This window comes from Lepisma saccharinum, chromosome 11 (assembly GCF_977018435.1).
Source record: "Lepisma saccharinum chromosome 11, izLepSacc3.1, whole genome shotgun sequence".
Lineage (NCBI taxonomy): Eukaryota > Metazoa > Arthropoda > Insecta > Zygentoma > Lepismatidae > Lepisma > Lepisma saccharinum.
The window spans coordinates 85,349,673-85,376,618 of record NC_139239.1 but is presented as its reverse complement, the minus strand read 5'-3'; the positions used below and the strand labels follow the sequence as shown (position 1 = coordinate 85,376,618).

Below are 26,946 nucleotides of genomic sequence, written 5' to 3'. Positions count from 1 at the left end.
AAAGATTTAGTACGGGCTGGGTCAAATTTAAAACTAATTGTGCCTCTTATAAAATTCTTGTTTACTCTACTCTGCCTGGTACAAATGTTGATTGTGAAAAACTCTTCAGTGTTATTAAAACTTATTGGCGAGAGGAAAACAGTACACTCCTGGTGTCAACACTCGAACAAGTAATGAAAGTGAAATTCAATGTGGACATGACCACAATACGGGATGATTTATACATACTCAAGAAAGCAAACTCATTCAATGATGGTGCCCATTGGTGAGTAAGTATTTGTAATTAGCTAATTACATTAGACCCATAAGTAATTTGAATCTGTAGAGTGTAGGCCTATTTTATAGGGGCTATAATAGAAGCAATAACAAATAACCACCCGTATTTTCGTTTTCTTTTTATGTTTTGTGCATGCGCACCTTCAACCTATAGACTATACTCTTTTTGGTCAACGAATATCTAGTCACCCTAAAGTTAAAACTGTAGAATATTTTGACTGTCAAAAGAAAAACACGAATTACGTATTGCAAGCTAAAGATTAAGCTCTGTGCACACATGTAAATTCTTTTGGAAGCTTATTTTGTAACAATGCTTTGAGTGAAACAACAAGATATTTAAAGATGGATTTTTTTGTGTACAAGAATGGAATAGTACACTAACTTTGGTTTGTTAACTCCATAATCTGTTTATTGTGAATACGTTGCAAAACAGGTGTGTAATCAATGTTTAAGATACTTCGTTGTTAGTATGTTTTCTGGCACAGACAAGTTTTATATTTGTTTTATATACAACAAAAAAAATTACTTTTCTTCGCTTTTCTCAGTAAAGATTTTTTTTATTTGAAAGAGGGGGGATATTATAATGACCCCGAGTTTGCCATTACTTCGTGGTTTTATACTATTATTATTATATATATTATTATTTCATGCTTATTATAGTTTGTATTATACAGTTCATAATTCATATAGCCTATATATTCATAAATATATTTGCCTTTAAATGTTCTAAAGCTTGTTGTAAGTTTAATTTTAATCAAGTTAGTGAAGCCTAAGTTAATAATTTCTGAGTTAAATTCTTTATATCTATTTGTTGATTTATTTAAACTCTTGTGGTGTGAGAAGATCACGCGCTTTTCATTGTTGCCACCACATACCTAAATTCACTGTGCCAGATTACTGTACATTTCTAATATATTACTGTTGGCTTTTATCAAACTTCCTAGTATTAAAAGGTTATTGTGTCTGGTAACACTGTGTAACTGAGGAGGTGTTTTCGCCTTCCAGAAAAACGGTTAGTAGTTGCGCGGAGAGATTTGAAGTAGCAAGAGGTGCTTCGCGTTACGGGAAAGATAGGCTTACGCATTTCGTGCTGTACCGTTCGAAAGTATTTGAATTGTAATTTTAGTCTTACATGATATACGTGCGTGTCTATAATAAACGTAAAGTTGAACATATTCCGGTTTTTCTTTATTTCGAAAGTCTATTTCGTACTTGTGGATACCTGCATCAGGAGGACAACCTCGTGGGTTGTCATTGGACTTCACCTGTGGATCCAAGGGGAAGGAACGCAGTAACTTAGCCCGAACCCTGGGATTATCCAGCATGCTCTGCTGAGCTTATAAGGTAAGTGTACTTGTGAAGTGCACCGCTACGCGGGACGTAGCATACCTCAGAAACCGATTTCGGAATGCGTCAACAGCTGCTTCAGGCAACACAAATCGCTCACCACGCCAGTGGCAGCTCGTGGTCTGGCTCTATGGGTGTGCACTTCAGTCTATCGTCCAGAAGTGTTATACCACCCCTGTGAAATACTCACACCCGTTTTTGCGTACATAATGAAGCTTAATATATTGGCAACCCAAGTTTTGATCACGTTTCACTGAAAATGGGGCTATGACAGACTTCATGATTTTTTTAACACGATTTTTTTTTACAAATTTCAAATATTTCGGAAATGATTCAGCCAATCACTAGAAAAGCGATGTTATTGTGCAGTATGTAATTCAGCATTCGATAACCTGACAAAATCACTCAAAACATAGAAATACCGATCTACAACATCAATACTATTGTCGATTTGCAAACTATTTCGTAAAAACTTTCTCCCCGGCTCTGCTGATATTAATGAACAAGGACAATAATAACATTGGCGTACACCAAAAAAGCCGATTGAACTACCACATGGAGGAAATCAGTTGTAATCTATCTATCTGTTGTTTATTTCTAATGATAGACTGATCAAACCAAGCAAATCAAGCGAAATCAAGAGAATAATAAACGTTAAAGCAAATAACAGTACTCACTAAGTTCACACTGCCCTCCTTCGTAATCGTACTTCAGATTTTTTTTCTATTCCGCCGTATCCATATATTACTGCAGTTGCTACAGGCTTAGTAGCTAACTTCCCTCCAAAAATACAATAACGTTAAGTCTGCTTTCGCTATGTACAGTTTCCCTATTCATCATGAAATCAAACACTTTGCACTGAAACAGGAACGACCTTTTGACAGCGTTAAATAATTTTGTAACGCAGTAACAGCCACCCAATGCAAAACAGCTGACTATTTGATGCACGTGGGTTGATAATTCGGCTACTGCGCCACAGAGGCAGTTTATTTTGACCAAGATGCACGAAGCAAAGGCATGCTTAAAACACCCGTTTTGGTTTCAGTTGCACTCCCCACTCTCATCCTTTTCTTCCCCTGTTATGGTCGGGACAACATACCATCGAAATTTCCCTTTCATAAAAAAAAATCCCTCAATTTGCGATCATGTATGGGTTGCATCGACTGCGTCACACGATCTCCAACGGAATGGGTTTGCAACACTACATTTCCTCGCACACAGATCGCTTTGTTCACAGCCTTCCTAAATGATGCAACCTCCCCTCACACGGCGCTCAAGCCAAAACACCCAATCAGCGTCCTCTACGCGACTGCTGCAACAGCGTCATAGCGAGCGAAACTATCATTGTGTTCCAGCCCCGATCGCGGCCTGGTCTACGCGAGATGATATCACGGATCGCAGACTTCTCCACCATCTCTCTTGGTGGAGCGGCGTGGGGACACTTGATGTTTCGAAGCAGATGGAGTTCAATAAATAAGTATAATAATAATGATTTGCATTACAGATTTATTTGGGTGTGCACGTGCGAATGTGCGAATAGGCAGAAGCCGCTACTGCACCACGCATCTTATTTTTCATGTGTGGGAACAAAAAGAAGTCATTAGGTGATAAATCAGGTGAGTACGGACAATGAGTCATTAATTCGACATTTTTACTGGACAAACAATCAACAGTTTGGTGTGCTGAGTGGGAACTGGCGTTGTCGTGGTGAAGAATAATGCGACGATTTGGGTTTGTTTTACGCAATTCTTTGATGACCTTTGGCAAAAAAATTGTTGTATACCACCACTCAACATTTACACTCCTTCGATCTTCTAAAGCTATTGTTGCCACATGTCCGGTATAACCGAAGAAACAAGCAATCATTTCCATGGCAGCACTCCTCGAACGAACAACTTTTCTTGGTTTCGGCTCACTTTGAAACACCCAAACATTGGATTGCTGCTTACGTTCGGGTTCGTATGAATAGATCCAAGTTTCGTCCCCTGTAACGATGTAGTACACCAAATTTGACTTGCCTCGGTTGAAGTTTTGAGCATTTCTTTACACCAATTTATACAGGCCTGTTTTTGAGCTTCGTTCAAGTTGTGTGGGATCCTTGAAAGTTTCCGTACGTTCAGATGACCATGCAAAATCGTATGTATTGCTTTCATGTCAATGTTCAAGGATGCCTGAATCTCACGGTATGTCACATGCCGATCTCTCTCAATCATTTCACGCACAGCATCAACATTACTGGACAACCTTCACGAAATTCATCACTGAGAAATGTGCGACCACGCTGGAATTCGGAAAACAAATTGTACACAGTCCTATTGGATGGTACTTCATCCCCAAAAGCCAAATGAAGTCGCTCGATGCATTGTTTCGGTGTTAAAACTACATTTGAAATCATAAAAAAATATTGCCCAAAAGTGTTCGCGAGAAATTTCCATTTCTCAAAAGAAACTTCAAACTGCTGTGAAAAATAAACGAATAGGCTTAAACAAGAAATCAAAGATAATTTAAACATAAAAAGGTCTATTCTTCCGATTTTTATAATAGCGGAACACTAGCACCAATGTTGGTGGTAGTTTGCAGAAACTTTTTCAGCAGCCATCGTGTAAGACTTTCAAACTCAAATTTACCTAATCAACGTAATGAATAACAGCAATAATAATAATACCTAATCAACTTCTTGCAATAATCTTTCGTCTGTGAAAAAGTTGCCTCGGGGCACTTATAAACTCGTATGTATAAATTCAATGGGATTTGGATTAATGAAAGTTGCAATTTTTCCACACCTACAGAGAAAAATTCACGTAAAATTCGAGCAGAATTCCCGGAGCCAATAATTCACGCACAATTCCAGGAAATCAAGGAATTCCCGGTGAGTAGCCACCCTGCTTACCGTTGAGCCCTGGACCGGCTTTTAGTTATTAATGTAGACCTAATTAGCAGTGGCGAAGCGACAGGGGGGACAGGAGGTTCATCCACACTAGATAAATAAAATACCCCTTGAGCACAAATACACATTTTTATATGGTATTTAAGAATGTATATTAAATGTTATTGCCTCCACATAAAATATTTACTTGGCTTCTCTCCCCCGCCCCTCGTTTCTTGTGCAGTCATTGTTGTTGTTTAATTGCAAATTTCATTCTTTTATCAGGAACTTTTTATTGTGAATTTTGCTTTAGTTTTCTCATATTTGTTTGATTGATTTGGTTTATTTTATTTCCCATTTCTTCCACTTTTCGACTGATTGCGAAGATGAGAATGAGTGACGATGTGATGAAATTGGTGAAAGAACACATACGAGAACACCCATTCATTGCCCTGGATTCGTGACTCGTGGCATCGTAGCGCGCTGTGCTAACCACTCCGCCACAGAAGTACTTCTCCTCATATTTGTAATATATGTAATCTATACTTGACCTGCCTATTATCTATCTATATGTATAAAAATGGATGTATGTGTCTGTGCGTGTATATGTTTGTTCGGGCATAACTCTCGAACGCCTGGAGCGATTTCAACCAAACTTGGTACACGTATCACTTGCAATCTCGAAATAAATACTGTGGGGGTAAGACACCACTAGGGGTGGGGGTGGGAAGGGGGGTTACATGTAAAAATAATCTAAAACCACCCATATTAGTGTGGAAACCAGAGTTTTCGGGGTCGCTAAGATGAATAGTGACACTCCCAATGCCTTTCAACTCCAAGGCACCCCTAGGGGTGGGGGTGGGAAGTGGGTGACATGTAAAACGAACGATATCAGAGTGAAATCCATAGTTTTCGGGGTCGCCAAAATGAATAGTGACACTCCCAATGCCATTCAACTCCAAGTTCATTTTACACTATAGTTAGAATTCATTATATTCCTGTCTAATAGAAGATTTGGATAAATAAATTCGCGGGCAACGCCGGACAATCAGCTAGTACTAAATAAAGGTATGCTTTTATTTCAACATGCATAAATGGACAAATATATAGTGGAACCACAGGGAAAAAGACTTGCGCAGAACCGCGACAGAGGGAGGAGCCTTCAGCACGGTCCAAGTCAGAGTTGCCAAGCCTACTGATTTCTCGGGAGATTTCCTTAATAAACTGTTTCTATGGAACCACCAAGAGGCTGCTCAAATACGCTTTTCCTGCTCATCTTACTTGTACATTTGGACGTGCACAAGGGGAGACGCAGAATGGAGTACATGGAACTACACTCAGCCATGAAAAGTGCTGTTTGAACTGTGTAATTGTGCCAAACGCTATTCAATTGTGCTAGGACATAATAATAATAATAATAATAATAATAATAATAATAATAAAATAATAAATACGACGGCCACCACCCGTCCCCCTTTCCGGAGAATGAATGTTAACCTAAAAGTATATATTATTTCAGACATATAAGTTGCTTTCAGGTAATTTATATAAATTATTATAATGGGGACGCATAAACGTGATAATTTCAAACTCAAGTGGTGTTTTTTGAGGGGGAACTATTACGGGGCAATATATGCCTCGTTTACCCCCTGGAAAAATACCTTGCTTGCATCTTCTTGAAAAAATCTGCTGCCGCCCAAGATTAGAGGGCAATTGCCCTCCAGTGCGCACGCCCATGCCTCTCTCCTCGAGAACGTTATTCATCCGCTACTATTAAAAAATATTTTTTTAGCAGATCTTCTGGTTTACCCAAGAAACAATGTCCCATTTTTTCAAGTCTGACCTCGCAAGACTGCACCGAAGCCCCGAGAACGGCAGGGAAGATGCACAAACGCTTTTGACCGAAGGTTCTTTTCCTTGTTGTCGATCTACTATATATAATACCAGGGAGTCACATCGTACGAAGTGTGGAACTCGACTTGAGAAAGGTTGAATACTACTTATTTGTGTTATTTCTTCTCTTCAAAGAACATTGGCTGCTGCGCGTATTTACTTACAACCGGCCTCCTTACTGTTGGTTAATTCTTCAAAGGATGCGAAGTAAGGGACGAGTTCTGGAGGAGGGAGAGGCGACTTTGTCTTAAAAAGGAACTCCGCCTTCTTTTTGATGAGAGAGGGACAGGATTAGAGGATGGCGGAGAAAGACAACTAGTGACATAGCAGCTTCCATAAGGACAAACAAATACCAGTAAAGAACACGGTTATACTGGAGACAGTAGATGCCCTTTTAAATAAGGAACTGAGAATTGACTATTACAAAATGATAACGAAATTGGAATATCATACAGGTTGTGGCCTAACTGTAATTAAAGATTGATTGCATATAGATAATAAGTTATTAGAGATCGGATATTAGACAAAATGCCTATTCTGTATTACTGCAGATGTCACAAAAATCACTTAGGGGTATTAGGGGTTCCTGCCCAAAGTTTATTTTGCCCATTTTTGTGTATAATATTTGTAAATGCCTAAAGGGGAAGATATGAAATCTTACTCTGGACCCCCTCCCCCTTTTGAGAAAAACCCTGCGGGCGCCCTTGCATGTATGCAATAATATACATTTAAATAATTATTAATTTATTTACATATGGAATGACATAAAAATATATTATTTAATAATATATCTGTGTGCGTAAATTACGATCCCACCCCCCATCAATTTTCAATCTTCACCCTGTTCATACTCACGGAGCATATCGCGGTTACCTAGTAAATGTAGCCCCAACTTGTTAGTCGCTGCTGCCATACCCAGGCTCGTAGCTAGAGGGGGCAGGTGTGGCAACTACCCACCCTGAGAGCCTGCTTTGACCCCCTACCCCCCTCCTCCCGTGTGAAAAATACAGAACACATTCCTACCTGGAATTCTCACTAATCTTTACAATTTATATCATTTGTACTTACTCTAGCAACATAACAAAGACAGTTATTGATTTTGTGATTTATTAGGGTGTATGGGATTCCGTATAATGTATCAGGATCGGGAAAGAAAATTCCCTTCCAGATTCAGATTTCGGGAAATTATTTCGCTATTTTCAGTATCTAGAACAGTTGTGACATTTTGAGTAGTCTTGTATTAAAGGTGCCTAATGTATTTGGTAAAGGTGGCCGCGGTGGCTCAGTCGGTAACGCGTCTGACTACCATGTTAAAGGTCCCGGGTTCGATCCCCGGCCGGTTCAAATCCGGGAACTTTTCTAACGTTGGAAGCGGCCCCGGCGCCCACCCAGCGTCGAATAACATGGGTACCTGGGAGAAATCCTGGGAGGTAAAGGCGGTCAGGGGCGTGATGCTGATCACATCACCCCCACTCACGACCGGATCAAGAAAGTGTGGGGCGTTACCCCCACACCCCCTATACGCCTTCATGGCGTGGTGCTATGCACAGGGGAGCACTTTACTTTACTTTACTTTTACCTAATGTATTTGGATGTTTTTCTTGGATGTGTTGCTTGGAACTGCTTAAATTTTTGTTTCCCAAGTCTACCTTTTGGTAATAGTGATTCATGTGGTAGAAAGAGGGAGTGGATATTTGATTTTTGTTACTTAGCGTTGCTTTTCTGCCACTTCTAGCTAATCGCAACAATAAGTGATGACGTGAAATTGATGAAGAGACACTCAGAAAATGGACTTCAGCAGGATTTTTTTTCCAGAGAGGGTCAAGCAAGGTATTTTTTTAAGGGGGGGGCAAAGGAGGCATATTTTTCCCCATTATAGTGATGTCCTCCCAAAAAACAATGTTTCAGTATGAAATTTCCATGTTTCTTCAAAGCACTTATAATAATTAACATAAATTACTGTGACTGAAATGAAATTGTGTGAAACATATAAATTATAGGTGGACATTCATTTTCCAGGGGAGGCCGGGCCCTCCCCTTCCGACTCCCATGTCAGAAACAGTGCCGCAACCACAGGGGGGCAGGGGACATCGCCCCCCGACCTAGGATGGAAGTCCATTCTACATTAATTTACATTGAAGTAAAAAAAGAAGACTAGCAGAATCTAAGAATTGCAGGACAATTGGATACTCATGATGGAGTTAGTTTTTCACGTGTTCCTTGAATTTTTCTTCCAGATGGTCAAGGGCACTTGCAAGGGGCACAGGGGCAATTGCCCCCCTCGATTTCAAATTTTATACAAATAAAAATACGTTTCATAAAATTTTCTTGCTCGCTTCGTTCGCAATATCTGCTGTTCTTATAGTCCAAGTTCAGAACCATAGCCTGGACGTATTAGCGTTGTCGCCTTGTAATTAAGGAGTCCGGGTTCGATACCCGGTGGATGCGCATAGTGGTTCGGATCCGACTTTAAACTGTAGGTCCGGTCTCGATTAGCCTTACTGTGCATAAAGTGGATTTAAAATACCAAATCAATCAATCAGAGCCATAGCTATGAGGTGGCGGGAGTCGGCCCTGGGAGCCAAACGATCAATATGATTTTTTTTTTAAAGAGAATGCCATGGCGGCCCGTAAAATTATTTGCACCCTATTAAAACATTTTCTTTCTATGAAACTTAATATGAAATATTAATGATGACAATGTAATCCAAGAAGTCATTGATCAATCAAGGGATTCCTATTTGTTTGTCAGATGTCAAAACATGTATTTCAACTATAATATAATACAATTCACACAATATTTTGCAAAATGGTTATCGAAACCAAACCAGTAGGCAAACATTGTCTGTAGTGATGCAAGGAAATAGAATCCGTGGTGGACTAAGGGACCCATGTTTTAATGTTTTAGCAAGTCCAAAAATGTATTACAAATTTTTGCACAATTCATCAAATTATAGATAATATGTAGCCATTATTATTTTTAATTAATTCGATTTTTCTTGCATAACACAACACAATTGTGATGTTGGATTCTCGTTAGATTCCTTTGTGCGTAAAAATCTTGCATACTGGAAACTAGAGGAAAAGCCCAAAGCTGTTGAAATATATTAATCGTCTATTAACATTACACTGGTCAACAGCCAAAATGCGACATGAGTGATATATACAATTTCTAGTCAATATTGGTCCCCTAAATACGAAACTGTCATTAATAATCGCAATCGACTAATTATAATTGAGTTACAGGGCATTGTTGATTTGGAGAAGTTCCCTATATATATGGTATTGCATAGCTGTAAGAAGTAAATGTTGAGTTTTTCTTTTCTTATCTTATCTTTATTTATTTGTTGTAAGGAAAGGGGGAACTGTTCAAGACCAGTCACAAAAACCTCTTTTTTCATTGTTTTGTGAGGTGTTCATTTTTGCAGACGTGATTGTGGCTTTATAAAACTAGGTTGAGTGTGTGCATTTATCGAAGATCGTGTTTGCATATTGCGTGGTTCGTTTATGGTAAGGTTGGCATTTAATTAAATTGCTGAGTGATTTGGCAAAAAATGCCACTTAAATGCATTAACAATGCTAACAATTTCTGTTATATGTTTGTGGTCAAATTGTGTTTTCTGGACAGCGAAGAAATATTACCACTGCTGTACGAACATCCTACAATCTGTATTTCGGTAAATATTGCAAATTCGGAGACTTGGGATCCACATTTCTGTTGTAAGACCTTCTACACGAATCTGCTGGACTGGTTGAATCACGGAAGACCATTTGCTATTCCCATGATTTAGTTGGAGCCCACCAATACTAAAAAGAAGACAATTGTATTTCCAAATATTCGTTCTGCTACTCGTCCTGTGGCGCATAGTAATGAACTACCTGTTCCAACACCCCCTGAATCCTATTCTGTTGTCTCACAAGATGAACCGTACGATCCACAACCTTCCACATCTACAGATCCTGACGTTGAAGGTGAAGTTAAACTTACAGAACAGCACAAGGTTAGCCAGAGTGAAATGAATTATTTAATGAGAGATTTTGAACTTTCAAAAGTCAAGGAAGAGTTATTAGCCTCCAGACTTCAACAATGGAATTTTCTGGCTAGTAATGTGAAGGTGTCATTTTATCCTGACCGTCAGAAAAAGTTGGGAGAATACTTTTCTACCGAAGGAGATCTGATATACTGCAGTGATATTAATGGTTTATTGGGGGCTATGGGCATTAAGCACATCTATGAGGAGTGACGGTTGTTCATAGATGCATCGGTATTAAGTCTAAAAGCTGTACTGCTTCATAACAGGAATCAATTGGCGTCAATCCCTATTGGTTATTCTGTGCAAAAGAAAGAATCGTATGATAGCCTACAATTCCTCCTTCAATCAATTAAATACAACAACTACAAATGGAAAATATGTGCAGATTTGAAAGTCATTGCTATTTTAACTGGACTCCAACAAGGATATAAAAATATTGATGTTTCCTCTGCGAATGGAATAGCAGAGAGAGAGCTTCAGATTTCATTAAAAAGGATTGGTCATTACGTCAAAGTATGGAAACTGGAAATATGAAAGTACAAAATGAACCTCTCGTTGAATCTGAAAATATTATACTTCCGACACTTCATATAAAGCTTAGACTGATCAAAAACTTTGTCAAAAAGTTGGATCGAAACTCTTTGGCATTCAAATATCTACTCAACAAATTTCCAAAAATCTTTGAACAGAAGATCAAGGAAGGAATTTTTGTGGACCCTCAAATTCATGAACTTAACCTGGACAAGATCTTCGAACATCTGCTAAGTGATGTTGAGAAAGGTGATTGGAGTTCTTTCAGAGAAGTCTAAAATAATTTCTTGGGAAACAAACATGCTGAAGACTATGAAAAACTTGTAAATCATTTGGTTTATCAAAAAATGGATTGCACCTTAAATTGCATTTCCTACTCCCTCATCTCAATTTCTTCCCGAAAAGTTGCGGGGAGGTAAGTGATGAACACGGTGAGTGTTTCCACCAACAAATATCTGTAATGGAGAAAAGATACCAAGGGAAATGGAGTACAGGAATGCTTGGCGACTATTGCTGGACAGTAACCAGGGATAATCCTGAACTTCACTACAAGAGGGAAGCAAAGAGGAAGCGGATTGAATCCCACGTAAGTAGTAAAGAACAAACCATACAGTAGTATAGTAGAATATATGTATTTTGTGATTAATGTAAAAACTTTGATTCATGAATTTACTTGGAAAAGGCAAATGAAAATGTACTCACGTTTTGTACTGTTCGTATAATACAGTTAAAGCGTAAAAGTCATATGCACACCAAGCATACGTGATTCCACTATGTTATAACATTGGGAAACCCGACTTTTCGACAATACCTCGTATAATTCTTAAACCGGAAGTCGAGTGGCATTTTCATTGTCAGTTTCGTGTTCAGCATTATGGATTGATAAAGGAAAGTGAATTTTCATCCATGTCGCAAAGAAAAAAAAAAATTTGTTGACCTGTGTTATCGACCTGTAAATATCAAGTAGATGCAGTCCCTATTAGCCAATGTATGTTAAACTTTATCTTTATATTCTTTGGCAATCTGGAAAGGTTATTAGGCCTATCGAAATATTGCTATTTGATGTTAGTCGAAGGTTTTTTTTGTTCGTTGGTGTTTCAAGATATAATCCCTTTTCTGTTACTTATCTATTTTGGGGGAGGGGGCAAGTGCCTATGTGTACCCTGTTATATCTGCCAATGCGACACAATATATTAAAAATTTGCTCCTTCTAGGATTGACATCGCCCCCCCCCCCTACAAAGAATTCCTGGCTACGGGCTTGGCCATACCAATGGGTAAATAAATATCTATAGATCTGCAAAGTTAATAAACAGCAATAAAAAAAATGTTGAATAATATTCTAACTTAATATGCAAAAAGCACAGGTATAGTACAAAACTTACCTTCATCAACGTTATTTCCAGAAGAGCAGAGAGTCAATGACATGAGAAGGACTCCCACAAAGCACATGGAACTCATTGTTTTCATTTCATTAGGCAAAATACTAGACGTTCACAATGAAATGAACACACTCGCTGGTCATATGAACACAACAAAGGCTTCACAAAATATACTCATGTCGAGGGGAACGGTGCGTTCCTAAGATTGAATTCCTGGAAATTTTCACACATATTATTTTGGATAACGAAGGTGTATCATTCATGATTTCCACTTGTCAACCGCCGAGCTTCGTGCTCAATTGCATGCAAGTTCATTCCACAACAATCACACACTATCGCGACTTGGCGACAGTAGCACACCATCAGCCGCCACAGAGTCGAAACACAAACAAGACGCTGCCGGAATAAGTCGCGGCAGACAGGCTCTCATGTGGTTAGGTGGTTCACGAGTTTGTCTGCCTCGCTCCCCCACCCATCACAAACTGAAGCGTCTGCTAGCGCTACAAGCTCCACGCCGGTGTTGCCAATTTTCGAATGTCAACAGAATACGGCGTGCTTCTGATCATTCGGAGAGGAGTGAAGAAACACTACGGTGACCTGCTGTCAGAGGAGAAGCACCTTACAGAACACCTTCTTTCAAGTTCTTTACACAGTGGCATTTCGAATTTGACAATAGACATGCGTACAGCATTCCATGGCCATGTTTATCTGCCTCTTTAGGGTAATCGCGACGAATGAGGAGTAATGAAAGAGGCAATCGCATAGAAACAACCCTGCCCAGATTCAAACCCAAACTTGCGGAGGTCAGGTGTGATTTTTATTCGACTACTCAACCGTTTCAGCCACCGAGACTAAAGGGAGACCTATAATACAATTTCAAACTTGTTATTAACTGATTTAGTTTATTTTACTTCGCTTTTGTACCACTTTTGGCTAATCGCAAAGATGGAGATCAGTGATGATGTGATCAAATTGATGGAGGGTACTCACAAACATCCATGCCCAGGCCGGGATTCGAACCCGGGACCCTTGGCGACGTAGCGCGGTACGCTGCCCACTCCGGTCATACATCAATATGTAAATTTATGAATATTGCATTTTCATTACATTAATACTTAAAAAGATGGCACAAGAATATAAATATAACCATGTTTATTATCTAGTTTGCGTGTACTTAGATAACCAGATTTGAAAAAAAAAAGAAACTTAATGTTAAATAGTGAGTATTTATTGAATAATAAGAAAAGGATGTTCCTGATTAATATTTTATGCATATTTTCATAAGAACTAGTGTACATAAATCTTCTTTGGTGCTGTCCTTCAAAGCAGTATGATTCCAATATAATAATCCTTGTCTTCCAAGTTCATAGGAAATAAACAACCATCGATCATACGTAGTAGTACGTACTACAACAGATGCTAAGAAGTATATACGGTCTTTCGGTGGGTCCGGACCCCCTGGATCTCTCCTAAATACGTCCTTGATACCCAAATATATCCGATATACTCGATATATACCCAAATAAGACACTTTTTGTTAACTGCCTATAAATGAGGATGAAAATGGATATTTTTAATCTGAATGGGTAGAATTCACATAAAATCTTGTTTATTTTTAGAATTGACAATACCATTTTCAGATAATATTTATTATTATTCCATTTGTAAAAAGAAATTGGGAAAAAGTGGCGTTTCGAAAGGGGTAAAAAATTATCATTGCTGTGCTGAAATTGAAGAAAAACAACTGTTAAATCATGATACACTTTAATAATGTTAGGAACACTTTAAAATTGAAGGATCAGTACAATAGTGGTCTAACTACTATCAACAAATTCTTATTGCCTATTTATAACGATCAAATCTTGCCAACTATCAGGTAAATAGATTAATAACGGTAATAAGCAATAAAAAATGGACTGTGGCCGTTCCCCGAGAGTTGCACTGTGGAATACGGATGACAAGCCGGTTTCCCGAGCGAAGAGGCCTATCCTCGGGTAAAAAGACAAAAAAATACAGCTTTGGAGCCAATGAACGAATTCGATGGAAATTTAAGACAGCCCAGTATCAGATCCTGATCGGCAAAATCCCAAAAACACAACATGATAGGAGGTGAATTAAGGGAGATATTAAAGGTTAAAGAGCGAGAGTGGATGACAATACGTACAGACTCCGGAGCGACCGTGCAGAATACAATGGATCCGGCGAGAGGGTAGCCTCCCTTCGAGGAGTCGCGGGAGATAGATCAAGGAACTCAAATTACACGGGCAAAGATAGAAGGGTAAGATGCCACGGTTTGAGTACGATTTAACAAGGCTTAGACCGAGAGGGTATCATAACGAACATTTGGAGTAGCACATAAATAGACAAGCGGGGAAGCGAAAAAGACAGTTTATCTTTCACCACCTCTCGGGTACCATCCGCGCTTACAAGTACTCGCCTCTTGCGTCTAACCAATCAGTGTTGTGTTTAGTTCGCCCGGGATTGTATCCAACCACGATGGAGTAGAGAGCGGGAAAGAGCCCACGTGGGGGCGTTCAACCCCTTATCCCTCTTGAAGATGCTGATATCTAGAAGTGTAAAGCCTTACCGTCTAGAAGCCATCCCATTCATCACGCCGCCAGGGGCATCAACATAGCCAAGAGGATTATATCAAACAGATCCGGCAAGGTAAGCGGAGTGAAAAAGCGTGACGCATGTAAATAGACAACCTTCGTTCGCCAATGAAACGCCCAATGAACTGGCATATTTACGTATAAATTCCTCATTGACATTGCTTATTACGGTGATTAGATCTTACCAGCGATAATTTAACCATGTAAATCATTCAATTAGGCAAAGTACTTAACCTTCAGATTGTACGACACTATAAATTGTCGATGTAATTATACAGGGTGACAAGAAATAACCCGTACAAAGTTTGGCGTATCCTGCCAAGAATGTAGTGTATCGTAGCCAAATAATTATTGTGTTATTGGATTCTCCATAGTCTTTTGTAACTGTACTTGTTGTTTCGGCTTCATAGCGATTACAGTCTTTGTGTTTCAGACAGTCAACCAAACGCAGTGCAATTTTTTAACTGTGGCGTCAGGGAAAGCGTCAATGTGAAATTGTTCGTTTGCTGGGTGTTCCAAAAATGACAGTCTCAGATGCAGTTCGGCGATTCAAGGAGCTCGGCCATGAAGGCGACCGTCCCAGAAGAGGAAGAAAGCCTACCATCAACACGTCCCAGAACCGCAAGATCATCAAAAAGCGAGTTCAGCGAAATCCGAGGGTCTCCATGAGAAACGTCGCCCGTGAGATCGGGATCAACCGCGAATCGGTGCGGCAAATGGCGAAAAAGAACCTCAACCTCAAGGCGTACAAGCTCCAAAAAGTTCAGCTTCACACGGACGAAATCAAGCGCCTGCGACTCAAAAGATGCCGCCCTCTGAAGTGCCGGGCCGCAGGTCAGCAATGGGAGCGCATTCTTTTCACAGACGAGAAGCTGTTCACCGTGGAGCAGGCGCACAACCACCAAAACAACAGGACCTGGTCTGCAGAGGCTCCCGGTACCTCAGCCATCGTCCAACACCGCCAAAATCCGCAGTCGGTCATGGTGTGGGGCGGAATTTGCGCAAGCGGCAAGACGACCCTGGATCAAGGGGTCAAAAGCAACCAAGAAGTGTACCGCCGCAACATTCTCGAGAACGTTGTCCTTCCGTGGGCCCAGCAGCACTTCGGCGATACACAATGGACATTCCAGCAAGTATCCGCTCCGGCCCACAGGGCGAAAATGACGCAAGCGTGGTGCAGAACCCATTTTCCGGACTTCATCGCATCGACGGAATGGCCGCCCTACTCGCCGGACCTCAACCCAACGGACTACAGTCTGTGGTCGATTTTGGAGGCCAGGGTATGTGCTAAATGCCACCACAGTTTGGAGTCGCTGAAGCAATTGCTGCGTCATGAGTGGAACCGATTGTAGCCCGAGGACCTGCGGCCCATTGCCCAACATTTCAAAGCCCGTTTGGACCTCTGTATCGCCGCCCAGGGAGGCCACTTCGAAACCAGTTGAACATCTTGTTCCTAAGGTCCCATGTCATTGTTCTTCAGTGTTGTTTTGCTCAATTGTTTCGGTTTAATAACTTTATGATCACAAACATTAGTACGGGTTATTTCTTGTCACCCGATATAACGGTGATCAAATTTAACCTGAAAAGGTAACAATATAAAGGTAAACGTAATAACATTCAATTATACCTGCATAAAGGAGTAGTGTTTTCGTCCATGCTCAAGCTCCTACCTGAACATAAGTTACCCGGAAACGGAAACGTGAAGGTAAAATTAGGAAAAGATGTAAGCAATGCTACCCGAAAGTAAATTTGTATTAATTATTGGTATCTTTTGAAATGCAGAAGTATGCGTGAGAGAGTGAATGTAGGAATGTAAGGGGCATTAATGTAAGTGTTTTATTCATGTTCTCTTATCTAGCAATTATATCATATGAAGTAAACTAACCCTGTGGTGTGTAATTTTCAACTGTAACATCTATTCTACCCCTATACAATTTCTTGGGCTCCAACTGATGGCACTTACCCTAGCACAAAAGGTAAATATTGTTTTAATCATTACCTATTGTTTATTTGTTTCTTGTTTGTTTACATTACCCATGTAACGTACCGCCGGAGCGTCGTTATACACACTAAGGTCGGTGTAGTTAAATATTTGACATTTTTCAGGTGAAATTATTATTTTTTTATCAAAGTTGATTAACATACAAAATGTCCCCTTCATTTGACATTTGCGCTGTTTGGAGCAAGTTGGACAAATAAAAGGTTTTTCGTCAGCGCTGCAATCTTCGTGTGCCTAATGACGACATTTCGAACACGGAGCCCATTTCTTCCCCCTGATGTCCTCTGAAAAGGTGCAGCATAAAATAAACACTGATCGTCAACATCCCATTTTTCATCGGTGGAATGGTTGTTTAAATTACATTTAACATCAGGAGGAAATTAGAGCAAATTACCCAATTTTCGCCCACTTTTTTAAAATTTCACACAATATCTGGTCCACTACACATGACAAGCAAGTAAGTACCTATTGTTTTAAACACGGCAAACATTAAACTGAGTATACACAAGATATCGGCAGGCACTCTGTATCTCAATCACTGATAGATTCTCCACCTGTTGAAGTAGAATTGTAGCTCCAGTTGTCATATCAATCACTGTCGCCGCTGGAAAACAACGCCGTCTTGCTTTACTTCCGTGAGGCAGCATGTTCGTATGTTCGTATGCTTTGAAGTTTTCATCTTGGTAGATTTGAAACCCTTTTTCCGGTTCTGCATTTCGACATGTAACTTGTGGGCAGATCAGTAGAAAGAAGAATGAAATAACAGTATTTATAAAAATATTAATTCGAAGTACAATTCTTTGAAGGCCAAAGATCGCCAGGTACTTTAGACGGCCGAGCAGGTTTACGAAAATAACCCCGTTCTGGCCCAGGCTTCTCGGCGGGAATTTTAAATTCGAACACTCTTTGGAGGAAAATTGTTATAACTCGGGCACTATAGGAGCAATCTACTTCGGATACTTTTGTTTTGCAGCTAAAACATCAGCGCATGCAACTATGTACAATTCAGAACGCCGGACCGAGGAGGGGGGGGGGGTTGGGGGGCACAACAACCTCGAATTTCAATGGAAAAAACATACAAATCTGGAGTTGGTCCCCTCTTCTCCCGCTATTTTGCAAACTTTAGTATTATTTTAAAAAAATGGACATTTCTCAAGAGAATGAAACATGTTTCATGTTCCTGGGTGCCATAGAAGTTGAATAATGAGCCAAAATGTGAAACTCTGTTCGGAAATGTGGCATGGATATGTTGCGGAGAGGGGGGGGAGGGAGGTCATCAATGTGAATTTCCCAGGCTTGATCCAGACCTGTGTCAGAGTTTCCACCCAAACCTAACAGTATGAAGGTCCAAAAAGCACATCCATTTCGTAATCAGCCCCATGATACCATATGGTATCATCGGGCCAGTACGACCTTACTTTTGATGATACCATATGGTATCATTGGGCCAGTAAAGGTTAATTATTAGAGTAATTTAAAAAAGAAAACTCACTTGCCAGATAATACAGAATAAAAATTTGAGAGGGCGGGGGGGGGGGGAATTTCATTCTTATCACACCAACAAATTAGACGAACTACTTTGCAGGCTAGTTGAAATTCGTACTTGGCATGAACGTTTAGCCTTCAAAAGTACAATGTAAATAAGTATCAACTGTATTAAACAAAAATTTTATCCAAGTCAAGTACTTAATGTTCGCTGTTACACATGTTTGCTTCTCTCTCCTCCATTCCATCCTCAATACACAACACTCCACCGACAGGCAAATAGCCAGGAGGAGGGCTAAGGAGCTGAAGCCCCCTCCGAAATCCTACAAATAACTTATTTAAATAGTGTATAGTGGTAATTAATTTTACTTCCTTAGCAGGATTAAACATTTGATTGAAAAAAGTTTACTGTATAATAAAGGAACCAATTTGTATTTTTGTATTCTACCATTTAATCCAAAGAATAAATGGATCCACAGCTCTCACAGCTTTATATTGTGTGAGAGTTCACACAATATAAAATTTATGAGTAATATTTGGCCCTAACTTTTAAAGCCTCTTTTCAACGGAATGTGTAGAAGTTAATAAAAAACACAATAACTATGAATTTCGGTACACTAACTGTACAAAATGTAAGAAAAATAATGGACAACACTTGTGTTGCATATCCACTCATACGGTTGATCGAGTAGCAAAGTCTCTCCATTTACATAATAATAATAGTAATAATAATAGTTTATTTTAAAGTACTGAGAACAGTTATTAAAAACCTTATACAGTGCTATGTCACAAAGAGTAATATCAAAGGATTAAAACATAATGGTTTTTACAGTAAATATCATCCTATAACTAAATATAATATTTTAAAGCAAGTCATAGTTAAAATCATAGACAAATATGTTTATAAATTCAGCACCATTTTTTCAATTTTACTGGTAGTAATGATTTTTTTCTTGTTTTGTTTTTTTGAGCGTTATATACTATTGTATTTATAAAGTATTCACTATCAATCCTATTTGACAAAATGTTTTTTATCAATACATTACTTTTATATCGTATAATTTCTATACAATATCATATATTTTAATAAGAACACAAAAGGTAATTACTTTCGATTCTTAACTACAGTTCCGCATCTACAAATCTTCCCCCCCACCCCGCAAAATATTACGAAAGGTCCCCTCTACCTACCTACCTTCACACACACATTATACAGGGTGTCATTGTAATGGCGTCCACGGACCACAGATTCGTATAGAGGACATCAAAACAAACCACTTTTCTCAGTAACATTTTTCTCGTTGGTGCGTCGATTCGACGCTACAGCCGTTCAAAAAAGACCGTTATGCCGCCTGGATGCTGGCAACCCAACACAACATTTGATCGGATCTGCTACGTCATTTTCTGTGGCGAAACAGCGCACGGCAGGGTTGGAAGGAACACACAAATTTTGTGAAAAATCACAAACTACCAATCACATTAATAGCTGTAAAACGAAGCGAGGAACGCGTCCAGTAGACCGAACATCATAGCCTACCAACCAGAACATCAGCAGTCATCTCAGGGGAAGGAGGAAGTGAACCAACGATATGAGAAATGGTAAAAAATGTATTCAAAATGAAGTGCAAATATCGGATTTTGTCTCAGCCTACATGTCAAATATCAACAACAATAAATTTCATTGGACTTACAGCTTACGTGTGGCTGTTTACGACCAACTATATGTCAAATATTTGCAAATCTCGTTGCAAGGTTGATATCTACAGGTGTTTGTCCAGATGTCTTGCGGTACTTTTGTGCTTATAACGGAAGAATCCGAGGTTCACGTTGTTACATTACTGCTAACAATCTAATGATGAATGAGTAGCGAATATACTGCCCTGTTCACAGTTGCAAACTATTACGTGAGTATTCGGTGCATAGATAAACACAGTCGTCGGAAAGCTTGCATTACTACTACTTATATCCCTGTATTTTCAACTATTTTTGCCATTTGCCTCACTCATTGATTTTGATAGATTTGCTTTATTTTACTTCGCTTTTTGTGCCACTTTTGGCTAATTTGCGAAGATGGGGATGAGTGATGGTATGATGAGATTGATGAATGAACACCACAAATATCCATGCCTAGGCCGGGATTCAAACCCAGGATCCCTGGCGTCGTAGCGCGATGTGCTAACCATTCCGCCAAAGGGACCGGCTCCATTTCCTCATAATGCCCTGAATATACATTATTGTATGTGTTGCTAACCTTTGGAATTTTGAGTTCTTTCATTTCTATTTTGTCATCTGTTCAGTGTGTCACAGACAACTAGTATCAGAAGGACGAAGTGGATAGACTAAATTGTAGATGCCAACTTGGTAACTAGATTTGCAAATATTTGACATGTAAGCTGAGACAAAATTCGATATGACCACTTCCACTTGAATTCTATTTTCTTTCTACCATTTTTCGTATCGTTTGTTTACTTCCTGTAAGGTTACAGAACGTGTTTTCTTGTTATGTTTTACGGTACATCATGTGGCTGATTGTAGCTATGTCATTTTTCACTGAATATGTGTGTTTCTGGCAACCCTGGAACGCATCGCTTCACGACGGGATATGACGTCACAAATGCAATCACATGTTATGTGTGGTTGCCAACATTCAGGCGGCAAAACGGGCTTTTTTGAACGACCGTAGCCGCGAAACGAAGCATCAACGAGAAAAATGTTACTGAGAAAAGTAGTTTTTTTATGTCCTCTGTACGTTTCCGTAGTCCGTGGGTGCCATTAAATGACACCCTGTTTATATATACATATACAGGGTGTGTGTGTGTGGGGGGGGGTGTATTTATATATTACACATAATACACATATATAATGTGTGTGTGTGTGTATATAATTCTTGATCTCATGTTGCCAAAGACACATACAAGGGCCCACAGGATGATTCAAAAGTTCCTTAACACCCCCTATAAAAAGTAAAGGAGTTAGGTTAGGTACAATTGGTCATGATAGAAGCAGGTTAGGCTTAGAGGGAACCAAACCACATTGGTGTGGTCCAAGCAAACGTCCACCATATTGAATGCAACTCAAAATTTTCAAATGGAAAGGGGGTGATGTGTATAAGCGCCGATTTCTTCAGAGATTTAGCGGGGGGCAAACCTAAGTAAAGCATAAATACTGATTTCTTTCTGTTTGCGGGGGGAAGCAAAGTTTATTTTCTTTTTTTGTTCAAGTGATAGTCCCTCCCACATTATTGATTCTGCCCATTTCAGAGCAGAATCCTGCGTAATTTCCCGCATGTTGTGTGCGAAGTTTCTGTGTGCAAACGTTATGTAATATGTTGAGAGTTATGCATTGGGCCCCCTATAGGGGTGTCAAACGAAAACTATAGGGAGAGCCCGGCGCCCTGCCCTAAGCCCCCTCCCCGCCCTCCAATTTCGGCGCCCGTGGTGATGTGATATTATATATATGACACTGTTTTTTCACACTTGGAAAATGATACATTCGTTACAGTTATGCAGTCACAACTTTTTCCTCATTAAAGATAGGTTGAAGGAACCTTCACCACTGCATTTCAAGTGAAATTCTAGCCTGATTTTATTCTAGTCTGACAGCCACTCGGGAGACCTGGGGTGCGTGATCTAAAGTTCGGAATTTCTCCGGCTTTGATCCCGCATAAAGCGACTACAGGGCCCACCCAGCCTTAAATCAAGTGATACCAGGTGGAGGGTAATGGCGGCCAGAGCGTGGTGCTGATCACATCACCTCCAAGATGTCCTACATCGAAAATATGTGGGTCCCTTCCCCCACATACCCCAAATGTGCCTCCGTGGCACGTGGCTAATTGCACAGTGAACTTTAACTTTACCTTTAGCTGTATGTATAAATTGTATTCGTTTCTGTAATTTTTATTTTTTTCATACTCATCATATACGAACCCTCTACCATATCAATGGCTGAGGGCCCCCCCAGAGGCTCACTTCTCTCCGGGCCTTCCCGCACTGCGGGAATTTTGCGGCTTGTAGATCCGGCACTGCTTAACAATTAAAATCACAGCCAGGAAGCAGTCGCTAGGAACTCCAAGTATTGCTGAGTAAAGGTGTTACATCAATCTTAGTAGGGCACCAGGTAACAAACAACTTCCAGGAAATAAAGAAGTGCATCGACCTGGTATTTACGACAGCAATCCTTGGAGGATAAATAGTGTGTATTCTGATAGACAGGGATCAGATCAGAAAAGTACGACGGGAGAGAGTGGTCAGTCTTCGCACATCAGTCTGTAGGGCTGTTGATGATTTGACACCAGGGAAAGTGGTGTTCATACTCTCATCCTATACTTCGACGCTAGTAAGAACAAGCCTAAAGTGATAATCATAGAACTTAAGACCTTCTGTAAACAAAAGCACCTGTACCTTAACAGTGTTGCCAACTTATGAAAATAAAATACCCCACATAGCCACCAGGTGCAAAGATATACCATTTGTCAAACCACGCGGAATAAGCAGTGTTTCACTGATGACCAGTTGGGAGTTAAATGTATGTATGTAAAAAATGAAAAATCAAAATTTACATCTTGCCTGGGGGCCGATTTTTGGACTCACCACCGAAGTTCCCTGGTTCGAATCCCAGCATGGGTGTTATTTGTGGGTGTCCCTTCATCAATTTCATCTGACGATCACTCATCCTCATCGTCGGGATTAGCCAAAAATGGAAGAAAAGCGACGCTAAATAACAAAAATCAAATACAAAATACAACTAATGACAAATGTGTGCGTGTCTCACAACGTGGTCGATCTACATCTCAATGCCACACGTTCCAGTATCCTCCAGAGTGTACCTCAACGTCTCTAAAGTGAAATCATCCAAAAACACACTCGTATGTCCTTGTCACCCCGTTCGAAAATGCTGGTTTATGCAGCAAAAACACCAAGGGAAACTAAAACGGCAACTTAGTGAAGCATTGTCCCTGGCAAACAGCAAAAAAAGTAGGGAAAGAAGACGGTAAGATACACAAATATTTTGAGGCAGTCAAATTTTCTTGGACCCTACATACAAAATAAGATACACATTTGGGGGTGAATTTTTAAATATTGTCATTTTTTTCTCTCACTTGTTGAGAGGTGTTCCTTTTAATTCAACCTCCCCCACCCTGACGGCCTGCCCTCACCCTCATCGTCACGACTCATCCTCCTTCACCCGCAAAAGTATTCCGGAGTGTGAACACCTCTGCGCCCCCCCCCCTTTCTGCATCATCATCCTCACTGACAATGTGAAATCACACTATCATATGCCGACATTCGACATACCACTTCCGTTTTTGTACTTGACTTAGTGAGAAGTCTTGAGATTGGCAACAGCCTAATAACGGATTTCTTCCGCAGCATGTAGTCCGTTTTATAAAAGTACGCTAATGCACGAAAAACGTGTAAATTACATTGGGATATACGTTTTAAAATATGTTTTCATTAAAGGTTTCTCTTTATAATAATAATAATAATAATAATAATACGTGATGATTGTATAAATTACAACCGATCAGGTGAGCAGCAAGAAAATAGCGCCAGTTTCGAACATGGCGACTTCCATGCATGCAGGAAGGTTTTCGTGTTCTCCGAGTTTCTTTCGGAAATACAGCCGTTTGAAAAGTGGCGAGAAGCAGGTTGATCTTAATGTTTATATTACGTTGTGTCGGTGGTATCCTGAGAAAGCAGTGAAGTTAGTGTCCGAGTGTAGTTGTGTGTCGAGTCTGAGTCTTTTGTTTTCGGTCTGGTGAAAGAAAGAAAAACGACCGGTCAAGTTGTGAGTTCCCTGAAGAAACACGTTGTTGCTCGCATAAACAAGTACACCGATTTTGAGCGCAAGGTGCATTCGTATTTTTTCAATCAAAGAGCTAGCTGTCCGCTGTGAAGAAGATATTGGCTGATGTTAATAGTGATGATGACTATCTCCCGGTTCGACGTTAAATCCCTCTTGTGGCACGTTGAGTTCGTTTTGGGGAAGCAAATTTGACAGACGACACTCATTGACAGGGACGATATCGTTGTCTAGCGCCGAAAATGCCTCCAGTTCAAAAAGGAACTGCTGAATGAAGATAAGAAAATACATTACTTGCATCGTCTTATTGTTTTCCAGTGCACGAGAAACAAAGAAATATAAACAATCTCCTTTTATTCCTCGGCTTACCTTTGTTTAGCTTCCGCTAAAACTGGCGTTATATTTGTTGCACAAAGGAGAAAACAATACACTGTATGTCAACAATGTTGGGCGATAATTCTGTTGAAGGGGCAGCAACAAAACCAAAAGGCTTGAATTTACTGAAACGATTCCTCACTCTCTTGTAAGTTTTACTTTGGCCATGTCATACTGAAAGAGGAGGGGGAAGGGGAACTGTTAACCCAGTGTCAGATAAATGGAACATTTGGCGTAGAAAAATATGTTCATTCTTGAACAAGAACAAGTACGTATTTATCGAAAATTTCTTATAGTTCAGTGTGTATAAGTTAAAGTAGGAATACGTTTTTCCATGGTATGTAAAATTAAAGATCGGGTGAAGTGCCAGTGAACAGCATATGACGGCCACGGCATTCACGAACAGCTGACGCGGAGTGATACGTTACTCGAAGTGAGGCGTTTGTTTACAGAGGGTTGGAAGGTTCGTGATTCCGACTTTACGTTCTTCTACCATACTACGAGTCTTCAGAGAACTTTAGGTTCTAGTTGAAACAGGTATTTTCCTAAACATCGTGCCGAAATAATCTTAGGAAGGCCTAAAATCCAATTTGTGTGTATTGTGCGTACATTTGCCATTCTACGCATTTCGTACAACCTCTCGCATGAGGGATAATCGCCAAGCGAGTATGAATGATGAAATGTGCTATCGCAACTCAAGGGACTTCTAAAGGTCCTACGTTAAGATCCCGGTGTTCCTAAGGGAAAGATGCGATATTTCCTTCTTGAGCTCAATGTTGTTAAATTAAGTATCTCCAGCCACTCCATATAATTTAGTGACATATAACTTTTCTTCATTTTCATACAAAGTAACATAATAAATAATTTCTGAATTGATTCAATTTTCTCGGTGTGTCTATTTGCTGCTACGTTCCATAATAATAATAATACATTTGGATTAAAATTGGTTTATTTATAATAACTTATAATAACTATACAATTTTAACCGTGGTAATTATTATTATTGTCATTATTATTTATACTTATCAAGTTTTATCAGTGGCATGCCCCTCTACAAATATTTCTGGCGACGCCTGTACTGATAAGGAATGAGCCTCCCCCCCCGAAATATAATCCTGGCTACGGGCCTGCCCGACTGTGACTTCTTTCTAGCTCAACTACCAAGTTTGAAATACAAACAGGAATCCACCCGAAACACTGATCTTCGCTAGAAATGGCACACTTCAATAAAGCGAGTATGTTCAAAATTTAGAATGAAGCTTCTAGCCTTAGGTAATTCACAAAAACCTTTCACCTTGACATCCATTCAACAATTTATGTGGAAACAAAGCATTATTGCAAGAAAGCAACTCAGTTACAGTTACACTTACATACTTCTAAAAGTATCTAGTTACAGTTACAATTCCTCACGAGAAGTAACTGCGGCTTAAAACTGAGTTACTTGTAACTAGTTACTTCCTAATACTGACTGAATCTCTCTCATTAAATAAATCTGTACGTTTAGTTGTTCCACGTTTTCTTAAGCATATGTATCACATAATATTGTGCCTGGTCACTTGATAGTTATAATTTTAAATGATAGAGTTTCAGCTGCCAGATGCAATGAACACTTGAAAATTTATATTCTTCATATATTTTATCCATTGGAGTTATACGTTACACAACTTCATGCGATATAGTCTCTCATAAATGAGCAAATATTTCGCAACAAAGCCATTGCATTAATGAAATAATTACTTATATTTACTTGCAGCATATTCAAACATTCACTCAAAACAGATGGCCTATAATTTAGTTACAATGTAGCTGCAATGGTGTTTTAGTATTACCAACGTTGACATTTTGCATACTTTTCTTTAAACATGAATTTACTTCAGCCTACCTGAAAATTTAGCCTAAAATGTATTTTAAAAATCTATTTAAAATTGTATAGTTATCCGCCTGAAAGTTCGTTAAAACAAATCTTTATCCACTTTATTCCCAGGGGCGGTGCTACTGGTGGGCTAGGGGAGGTTGAAGCTGCAGATCTGCTTGGATCAACGTTGGTCACCGATCATTTGATACTAAGTAATTGGCCAATCATAAGTCGCCAAACTTGGTGTGACATTCACATGATGCTATGCTGCATGTGGCTGTGAGATTGTTTCTTTTCTTGTTGTAGGTTCAAAAGGTGATCAATAATATATTAAATGTGTAGAATTATTATCCTCTATAAATCGTATCACTATACTTCGGAATAGGTTTAATAGGTGTGAAAAATGAATTTTTATAAGTAGGACAACGTTCAACGTCTAAAGAACTGTCAATTTATTTTCTGTTTGTTAGTTCCTCATTAGAGTACCGAC

The 26,946-nt window shown here is 39.5% G+C and overlaps 2 protein-coding genes across 3 annotated transcripts in view; one reads left to right on the top strand and one right to left on the bottom strand.

Annotated features, from left to right (window-relative positions):
* LOC145994954 (extracellular matrix organizing protein FRAS1-like) overlaps window positions 1-12,759 on the bottom strand; it is a 408,454-nt gene extending 395,695 nt beyond the window's left edge. For both annotated transcript variants that reach the window (XM_083131481.1, XM_083131482.1), the window contains exon 1: window positions 12,332-12,759. In XM_083131481.1, the coding sequence (XP_082987607.1) occupies window positions 12,332-12,416 (85 nt within the window). In that variant the 5' untranslated portion in view covers window positions 12,417-12,759. The remainder of the gene's footprint in view (window positions 1-12,331) is intronic.
* A 2,702-nt stretch (window positions 12,760-15,461) lies between these two features.
* LOC145995113 (uncharacterized) lies at window positions 15,462-16,292 on the top strand. Its single transcript, XM_083131649.1, has one exon. It carries the CDS (start codon window positions 15,462-15,464, stop codon window positions 16,290-16,292), a length of 831 nt encoding a protein of 276 aa, XP_082987775.1.
* Window positions 16,293-26,946: the final 10,654 nt, after the last annotated feature.